Source organism: Camellia sinensis, chromosome 3 (genome assembly GCF_055761805.1).
Source record: "Camellia sinensis isolate YWXY chromosome 3, ASM5576180v1, whole genome shotgun sequence".
In the NCBI taxonomy this organism is placed as follows: domain Eukaryota; kingdom Viridiplantae; phylum Streptophyta; class Magnoliopsida; order Ericales; family Theaceae; genus Camellia; species Camellia sinensis.
The window spans coordinates 151,035,413-151,046,052 of NC_138963.1; the positions used below are offsets into that span (position 1 = coordinate 151,035,413).

Below are 10,640 nucleotides of genomic sequence, written 5' to 3' on the forward strand. Positions count from 1 at the left end.
CTTCTTCTGAAATTGCGATCTCTACTGCAATCAAGATCTCCACTCTTTTCAATCGCGAACCCCATCGTCACTGCAATCTCTCTCTCTCTCTCTCTCTCTCTCTCTATATATATATATATATGCATGGTTGGGTCGTTAGAGTTAGGATAGCGACGGCAACGCAATGGGATCTAGGTTGCTCTCAACGAAGATGAAGATCTGGGTTGGCCGTCAATAAAGATGAAGATCTACAATCTCTCCCCCTCTCTCTCTCTCTCTCTCTCTTTCTTTGTGTATGGTTGGATTGATATGGTTTGGAGGCGCGATGGTGACGGGGACGACGACGCGACGGGATCTGGGTTGTTCGTTGATGAAGATGAAGATCTGGGTTGACCATCGACGAAGATAAAGATCTGTGTTGGAAGGCAACGGCGACAGTGGTGGAGTGATGAGCTGAGAAGGTGGTGGTGGCGACAGAGCAACGGCTGTAACAACCCCGACCTGTGATTAGTGTATAATCTTTGATTAAGAAAGCCTAATAAGTAATTAAAATAAAATTCCACGTTAATTGCATGTATTATATGTTATTTGCATTTATATATGTCTGTTGTAGAAAGATCTGTCTGTGGTTTTGTTTCATTATGTGAATTGAAGGCTTTACCGGCATTTGATCACGAAATTGACTTGGTTTATGTGTTATTTGGAATTTTTAGAACATCATGGTAGGTTCAATTGAAATTCGATTCAGAACCAAATAATTAGAAAAAAAATTAATATTTAGTCCAAGCAAGAATTAATTAATTCCACTTATGGTACCATATAAGCTTAATGTTGTCTCATTCTGCCACTATACACACACTTCATCATCTTTTTGTCATCCTTAAAAGTAAAAACGTGAGAAGAGAGGAAGATGAAAAGATTGAAGCTTAAGGGAGAAAAAAAAGAGAGGGATTGCTAGTCAATTGAAAGAAATTGGAAGAGTTGTGCAAGAAATTTTTAGAATTCAAAGAATTGGGAACTCTAGGTAAGAATTGTATTCCTAAAGTTTGTATTCAAGACATTAGTGTAAGAATTCAAGAGATTAAAGTGTTTAAACATGATAATTGAGCTAGAAATAAAGGAATTTAAGTCATACCATGCATGCATGCATATTTTCTTACATTTTTAGCTTAATTTTCAAGAATTCTCACACATATGCAGCATTTGTACCTTAATTTTGGGAATTCATCATGTTTTCCATCATTTTACCTTACTTGATCATGATTTGGAGGCTTTGAATTCAATTCATTACCTACATGTTATGCTTTCAAAGTTTTAAGTTGAATTTTGGACGATTGATTTACTTTGGAGCCTTGATTTTGCGAAATGATCCTTAATTCTTGATGTTTTACAAGTTTAGGCATGTTTTCTCAAGTTTTGAGCCCAAATGATGTGTTTTAAAGATTTGAAATTGAGTTTTGCATCTTGAACATCAATTTGAAAATTCCAAAATTCTGTATCACCGCTCGAGCAACAGATTTTGTGCTCGAGCGACAACTCTTGGTTTTGCACTTCTGCTTGAGCGAACAAAAGTTGGTTCAAGCGTACAATTCATACTCTCAAAAGTTTTATAAAGTTTTTCAGACCGCTCAAGCGATCAAAGTTGCGCTCGAGCGAGGACCCTATTTATTTAGTCTTGCGCTCGAGCAACTGTCAAGCGTCCGTCGAGCGAAAAAATCATGCAACAAGTACTTTTGTAAAGTTTTATAGACCTCATGAGTGACCAAAGTTGCGCTCGAGCCACCACCCTTATTTTTGAACTTTAGCTCGAGCAAAGGAATTTGCGTTTGAGCGAAGACCCTGTTTTCAGAAATTTGACTGTTGCAACACATATTTTGGTATCCTCATTGCATCTTAAGCATTCCTAAGCCTTAATTAAGACATAATAATGAGGATAAGAGTTAGAAACACACTAAGATAGAAAAGAAATGAGTTAACTGTTTTTCAAATGTGTATTTCAATGTGTATCTGCTATATGTTTGTGTAGGTCACACGTCTTAACTGTTTGGTTTGTTTGATTCATCTAATCTGCTATTGGAGTCATCTGTGAGTAATAACTCTGTAAAGTTATGTTTAACTTTAATTATTTTCTGATAATTTGAAATGATCAGTTTTCTGAAATGCTATGTTTTATATGAATGAATGATTGTCCAAGTTTTTAAAACGTAGTCGTGACATCCTTAGCATCGTATGATATGCGTCCCTTTATAGGTCATCGAAATGAAATGTTTTATATGAATGAAATGTCTTTATGGTTGTCCATTTATGAGTCATTGGAAACGTCTCTGTGAACATGAGTTATCGGAATGCCTTCATGGCCGTCCTTTTATGGGTCATCAAAATGCCTTTATGGCCATCCCTTTATGGGTCATTGGATTTGTTAAAGCTAATAGATGTACCGCGTATGATCATGTAAAATGTATGAACTTTGAACATGAATATGAATATGAATATGTATCTGTTTCTGAATATGAATATGAATTCTGAATATGTTATAGATATCATTCATTAAAACTTTTACTTTGTTATTATTCACTGGGCTCCAGCTCACCGTATTATTTATGTATGTAGGAGATCAAGCACGTGACCCGGTTTAAGCTGTTGCCTGGAGGTCAGTTTTGTCCAGCCAACCACAATGCCTTCCGCAGAGGTTCCGAAACTTGCTTGTGATCAATGTTTTGTGATCCAAAATCCCGTTTAAGTTTTCTTTATTTTATTTGTGTATTGGGCTAAGTCCCATTTTGGTTATCAGTAAGTGAAATGACGTAAGACTGTTGTTTATATAACGTCATGTTTATGTATATAAAGTTTAAAATTTGTATCTCATGTATGTCTGCACAGCTCTATGGACTATGTATGTTTTATATATTTGCTTCCGCAACTCCTTATTATGTGATAATCTGTTTAGAGGCCTTTGGTAATCCTAGGATAACTGGCTGGTTACGACGTTAAACCCACAGGGGCGGGTTTGGGTCGTGATAGAGTGGTATCAGAGCACGAGTTATACTGCACACACGAGTCCATATGAGCTATAGGATGTCCTAGTGAGAATTAGGGACATTATATCTACATGTGTGAGTGTGTGTGAAGTATATAAACATATCTGAACCAATATACATTGACATTGAAATGAAATAAACTGAAATTCAACACTGTGAAAAGAATTATTTGCCTATGTTTATTAGTGCTCTATTTACCTATAGCAAATGGAAAATACAAGAAGCGATGGTACAACTGAATCTTCCAAGACTCGGATGAATTGAATGGAAAGATGCCTGAAGCTTTGACAAAAGCAATAATGCAACAACAAAGACAATAACCTTTGCCTCCTCCGTCTCTTCGGTCCAAGTAGAACTGGTAAACAATGATATCATCAATTTGACTCAGAAATTCAATAAGATGAAGCCACCGACTTTCTTGGGTGGAATTGAACCTTTAAAGGATGAAACGTAGATACTAAAAACTAAAAAGTTATTTGAAGTATTTCCATGTACCGAGACTCATAAAGTTTTATTAGCCACTTACACTTTAAATGATGAAGCTCGACATTGGTGGATGTTTATCCGTGATAGCAATGGGACTTTAACTTGGGATCAATTCAGAGAGATCTTTTATGAGAAATACTTTCCTTAGTGTTTCCGGGATAGGAAAGTGTTTGAATTTCAAGAACTCAGGCAAGAAAAAATGTCAATAGCAGAGTACGAGGCCAAGTTCATTGAATTAGTTCATTTTGCCCCACACATGGTAGACACAGATTATAAGAAAGCTTAAATATTCGAAGGAGAGCTAGATCTAGAAGTGTTTTATCAAGTTGGTGTGCTAAAACTACCCAAATACGTGGATGTGCTTGATAGAGCCCTAATGGCTGAAGCCAACTTAGCCGCAATGAAACAGATTAAGGCCCTAACAACCGAATGGAGAGGCAAGAGGTCCAGATTCAATTTCAAGAAGGGTCAGGGTCATTTGCAAAGAAGCAAAACACAGGATCCTCTAGTAGTTCAAGCCAGAGTAGTGGCTCTACACTAACTTGCTCAGAATATGGTAGGAAACACATGGGTGTTTGTTATTGAGCAATAGGTGCCTGTTTTAGGTGTGGTAAAACCGACCACATGATGAGAGATTGTCTTGTTGGGTCCGAAAATGCCAACCACCCAGCAGCAAGTTCAACTGGATCCGCTTCTACATTAAGAATGAATACAAAGGCTAACACTAGGAGAGAAACCTTAAGGCAGGGACGAGTATTTGCCCTTGTGCCTGGTGATGTAAAAAACACCAAATCGGTGATGTCAGGTATACTTCCTATTTGTGTTCAAAACGCATATGTGTTGATAGATTCAGGATCGACTTATTCATTTGTATCGCATGCTTTTTCCCGAAAGTTGACTAGACCTTTAGAATCTCTAAATTATTTACTGTCTGTATCTACACCATCTGGAGGTTCTATGTTATGTGGTTATGTGTATCCTACGTGTGACATCATGATTAGGGATGTATTATTATATGTTGATTTGCTGCCATTGGACATTACTCACTTTGATTGTATATTCTGGGTACGGATTGGTTGACCAAATATTGTGCTACCATTGAATGTGTGAATAAATCTATTGTATTTTGACCACCCGGATTGTCTGAGTTTATGTTTTGTGCGAATGGTATAGTCCCTCCTCCGTATTTGATTTCTTCTATGAAGGCTACTAAATTGTTGAGAAAGGGTTGTCGGGTTATTTGTGTTATGTATTGATCAAGCCTACAGATAGTACTAATGTAGAGAACATCCCTGTAGTCAATGAATTTTCTGATGTGTTCCCTAATGATTTGCTCGGAGGTCTGATATATAGGGAAGTTGAGTTTACTATTGATGTTGTATTTGGAACACAATCGATTTCTAAAACCCCATACCGAATGTCAACCTCCAAATTAAAAGAACTGAAGGTCTAACTTCAAGAATTGTTAGATAAGAAGTTTATTCGACCGAGCACTTCACCTTGGGATGCTCCCGTCTTATTTGTCAAGAAGAAAGATGGGTCTTTGAGATTATGTATTGATTATTTGGAATTGAACAAAGTAACGGTCAAAAACAAATATCTTGTAGCGATCCCAGTTTCGATCCTTCTTTCATGTTTTGCCACTTCGACTGGGTCGGTCGGGGGACGAGTTGCCCGGTCAGCTCGCTGGGGTCTAGGGGGCAGCGCCCCTTGGCGGGTTCTAGGGTAGCGCCTTGGCGGGGTTGATGGGCAGCGCCCCCAAAACAAAAATGCAAAATGCATTCGAAGTTGCTTGTCTGCTCGAGCGGCCGTTTATGCGCTTGAGCGGAGAATGTTTAGTTTCAGAAGTTTGACCTGTCTGCAAAAGTACTACGTTAGTGTATTTGACGCTCGAGCGGGGCATTCTACGCTCGAGCAGACCATGTTAAATCAGTTCGTGAATATGATATTTTACATCACTTTTTCAGTCCTCTCTCTCTCTAAAACTCTCCAGAATTTCAGATCGGGAGCTTCTCTCTCTAGAAGTCATATTCTCTCTTTGATTTCTCAAAATCCATTGGGATTTAGACCTAAGTTCTTCACCAAAGTTGGTTATCATCTCGAGGGCTTCGTTGTGTGCGGTGAAGATCGAGTTTCGACACCGTTAATTTTGGAGGTTTCATCTCATTTATTCTTCAAAACTTGAGGTAGGGATTTTCTTAGAGTTATAAATATATTTTTGCAAGATCTAGATAATTTTCGAAATCATCCTTTGATTAGCTTTGAGAAATCGATTGTTGATTTCAAGAAGATGAGTGATTTTGAAAGAGGGTTTAATTCTTTTCCTTTTAAAATAGAAATTGAAGGTTTTGAACCATATTGATTGAAAAAAGATGATTTGGGGGAGATTCTTCTAAATATTTTGGAGATGAATGGTTTTGGTGAGAAAACCTAGAAATTGGGTCTTTTCTTTGAAAGATGTTGAAAATCCTTGGATGATGTTGTCATATTTATTTTGTGTTCCAAAATAAATGGATGTTTTGAAAATTTTTTATTTATATAAATGACGAATTTTGTGAAGAAAATGAGAAATGCTGTTTATTTTGGAAATTGTTGTCAAAATGTTGATTTAGTCTTGAATTGACTAAATTGTTGAGACTGCTCGAAATGTGGGAATTATGCTATTCTCTTGAATGAATTGGATATAAAAGTATATATATATTCATCTTATGGAATTGTGTTGAAAAGAGGATTGAGAAATTTGATCACAATGGTATATTGTGTAGAACAATTGAACATGGAAGTAATGTTGCATTGCATTATTAAGCATACATTGGCATTTCAATTCATTGGACTATGTTAAGCTTTGAAAATTTGCATGGAGAAAAGAATGTTGGGAAATGGGTTTTCATGAAATAGTTTTGGGGTAAATACGGTGGTAAGTCTTGATAGGTGGTGTAGATGAAATTGTTTAAGTTGGCCTGAGTGTCCTTGGTGAAAGACCAGAAAGTCGCGCGGATAGGTGTCGAGCCTTTCGGTTAATACCTGTAAAAATGACAATTGGTAGTACTCGTATAGTCTACTTGTAGACACCGACCTAGGGATTACCAGAGTTGTATTTACCACCCCTTTTAATTAAATTGATAAATTTTGAACAGTTGAAGTTGCATAACATCATTGAGTATGATGGTTTTCAAAATATGAAGATGTGTTTTATTTTCAAAAAGGCATGGCATGGCATGTGCATTCATCTCTTGAGACTTGTATAAAATGTATATACTTTGTTAAGGATTTCCTACTGGGCTTTATGCTCACCTACTAGATTTTTGTGCAGGAAAAGATGTGGTGAATTCGCCTAATTGAGGGTGTGGAAATGTGTGTGTTGAGAGCACTGAAGTTCTCATTTGCTGTGATCCTATTTGTAAGCCAAAGGCTATGTATGTGTGGGTTTGAATAACCATTTTGTGTACCAGGCTTAAGCCTTGGAGGATTGTAAACCCTTAGGGGTGCTTATTTGGTTATTTACTTATTGTTGAATCAATGTAATATCGCATGAGGAACTATTATTATTATTTAATGCAAGTATGGGAAGTTATATTTGGTTTTCCTTTAAAAGAGCCATGATTATTGCATTATCATTTGGGTTAAAAATTTGGGATGTTACATATCCACTGCCCCGAATAGATGATTTGTTTGACCAACTCTAGAGAGCCCAAGTTTTTTCAAAAATTGACCTTAGATCCAAATACCACCAATTAAAAGTTAAAGTAGAAGACATAGAAAAACCGTCTTTCGGACTAGATATGGGCACTATGAGTTTTTGGTAATGTCATTTGGAGTAACAAATACACCAGCCACCTTCATGGACCTAATGAATAGAGTGTTTAAACAATTTCTTGATGAATTTGTTGTTGTGTTTATTGATGATATATTGATTTATTCTAAAAGCATGGAAGACCATGAAAATCATCTGAGAATTGTGCTATAAACCCTGAGAGAAAAGAAACTTTATGCAAAATTCTCCAAATGCGAATTCTGGCTTGATTGTGTGACTTTTCTGCAGCATGCGATCAATAAAGATGGTATATCAGTTGACCCACAGAAGATTGAAGCTATTATAGACTAGCCAAGATTGACAAATATATCTAAAGTGAGAAGTTTTCTAGGACTTGCTGATTACTACAAAAGATTTGTAAAAGACTTCTTCAAACTTGCCATGCCATTGACATAGTTGACACAGAAAAATGTATCATTTGATTGGAATGATCAACGAGAGTCAGCCTTCCAGGAATTGAAAACTAGATTGGTAACCGCACCGATTCTAACCTTGCCTAATGGTACAGACGGATTTTAGATTTATAGTGATGCGTCATACAAAGGCTTGGGATGTGTGTTAATGCAAAATGGTAAAGTGATTGCTTATACTTCTCGTCAACTCCGAGCACATGAGAAGAATTATCCGACCCATGACCTTGAACTTGCATCTATGGTTTTTGTATTAAAAATCTGGCGCCATTATTTGTATGGAGTAACTTGTGAAGTGTATATTGATCATAAAGGCCTGAAATATTTCTTTACTCAGAAAGAATTAAACATGAGACAAAAAAGATGGTTAGAGTTGATTAAAGATTATGATTTGCAGATTTTGTACCATTCAGAAAAGACAAATACAGTTGTAGATGCTCTGAGCTGAAAGTCTATTGGGAATTTGTCATGTTTGCTCATTGGCTAGAAAGAATTGTTGTGGGATATGGAAATGAAATTGAAGTGGTTTTGCGTGAACATAGTGGAGTTTTAGCCGCCATCTTTGCACAACCGGCCATAGTTGAGGAAGTTAAAGAAAAACAATTACAAGATGAATTTTTGAAAAAGATTGTTGATGAGATTGAGTCAAAACCAAGGCCCGAATTTGTGTTCGAAGACAATCTTATGAAATTTTAAGGAAGACTTTGCATACTAGATTGTTCTGAATTGAGAAGGCGTATCATGACCGAAGCTCATAAGTCCAAATTTACTATGCATCTCGGAAATACAAAAATGTACAAAGATTTGAAACATAATTTTTGGTGGCTTGGCATGAAGAAGAGTATTGCGGACTTTGTAGCTAGATATTTGCATTGTCAACAAGTGAAAGCCGAGCATCAACGACCTGCTCGACTACTGCAACCACTTCCAATACCAGAATGGAAATGGGAGCATATTATGATGGACTTTATTATTAGATTGCCTCGCTCCTCCCGAGGTATGGATTCTATTTGGGTCATTGTAAATCGCTTAACTAAGTCTGCTCACTTTTTGCTTGTGAAGACCTTTTATAATGTATACAAATTAGCTAACATTTATGTGAATGAGATTGCGATATTATATGGCGTGCCATTAACTATTGTATCTGATAGAGATCCTAAGTTCACTTCAAGATTCTGGCAGAGTTTGCAACAAGCTTTGGGGACTAAATTCAGATTGAGTAGTGCTTATCACCCGCAGACAGATGGCCAGTCTGAATGAACCATTCAAACCTTGGAAGATATGCTTAAAATGTGTGTGTTAGATTTTCAAAGAAATTGGGAAACCTACTTGTCATTGGCTGAATTTGTATACAACAACAGTTATCATTCGAGTATCGATATGGCTCTTTATGAAGCGTTGTATGGTAGAAAATGCCGATCTCCGATTTGTTGGGCCGAAGTAAGCGATAGATCGTTGTTGGGATCAGAACTTATGCAAAAAAACAACTGAGAAAGTGAAACTGATTCAACAACATTTGAAAACCGCCCAAAGTCGCCAAAAGAGTTATGCGGATATCCAAAGAAGAGAGAGGGAATATGAAGTTGACGATCATGTATTTATCAAAGTAACTCCAATGAAATGGCGAACTCGATTTGGGGTTAAAGGAAAGTTGGCACCACGATACATTGGGCTGTATAAAATTATTGAGAAAATCAATCCTGTGACATACCTAGTAGCCTTACCTTCGGTTATGGAGAACATGCATAATGTTTTTCATGTTTCGATGCTTCAGGAGTATTTACGGGATCCACACCATGTTATTGAGCCAACATATGTGCTTCTGAAGGATGACTATACATATGAAAAGAAGCCAATTCAAATTGTGAACTGCCGAATTAAAAGACTGAGGCATAAACAAATTCCATTGGTGAAAGTAGATTGGCAAAATCATGGAGGGACATATGCAACGTGGGAAACAGAAGAGGATATGATGAAGAGATATCTTGATTTGTTTCCTCTGGACACGATATTCTTTCAAAATGAAAGTAATTCGAGTTTAGATAACCAAACTCTTTAAGGGGGGAAGACTGTAACAACCCCGACCTATGATTAACGTATAATCTTTGATTAAGAATGCCTAATAAGTAATTAAAATAAAATTCTACGTTAATTGCATGTATTATACGTTATTTGTATTTATGTCTGTCTATTATGGAAAGATCTGTTTATGGTTTTGTTTCATTATGCAAATTGAAGGCCTTATCGGCATTTGATCATGAAATTGACTTGGTTTATGTGTTATTTGGAATTTTTAGAACATTATGGTAGGTTCAATTGAAATTTGATTCAAAACCAAATAAATAGAATAAAATAAATATTTCATCCAAGCAAGAATTAATTAAATTCCATTTATGGTACCTATATAAGCTCAATGTTGTCTCATACCACCACTATACACACACTTCATCATCTTTTTGTCATCCTTAAGAGCAAAAATGTGAGAAGAGAGGGAGAGGAAAAGATTGAAGCTTAAGGGAGAAAAAAAAGAGAGAGGGATTGCTAGTCAATTGAAAGAAATTAGAAGAGTTGTGCAAGAAATTCTTAAAATTCAAAGAATTGGGAACTCTAGGTACGAATTGTATTCCTAAAGTTTGTATTCAAGACATTAGTGTAAGAATTCTAGAGATTAAAGTGTTTAAACATAAGAATTGAGCTAGAAATGAAGGAATTTATGTCATACCATGCATGCATATTTTCTTACATTTTGAGCTTAATTTTCAAGAATTGTCACATGTATGTAGCAAATGTACCTTAATTTTGGGAATTCATCATGTTTTCCATCATTTTACCTTATTTGATCAAGATTTGGAAGCTTTGAATTCAATTCATTACCTATATGTTATGCTTTCAAAGTTTCAAGTTGAATTTTGG

At 36.3% G+C, this 10,640-nt stretch overlaps 1 protein-coding gene across 1 annotated transcript; it reads left to right on the top strand.

Moving 5' to 3' along the window:
- Window positions 1-9,342: 9,342 nt before the first annotated feature.
- Window positions 9,343-9,786, top strand: LOC145821921 (uncharacterized). Its single transcript, XM_082918493.1, has one exon. It carries the CDS (start codon window positions 9,343-9,345, stop codon window positions 9,784-9,786), a length of 444 nt encoding a protein of 147 aa, XP_082774619.1.
- Window positions 9,787-10,640: the final 854 nt, after the last annotated feature.

What these genes read in the sequence shown, in the direction of transcription:
- LOC145821921 (XM_082918493.1), top strand. Translation starts at nt 9,343, where the DNA reads ATGAAATGGCGAACTCGATTTGGGGTTAAAGGAAAGTTGGCACCACGA.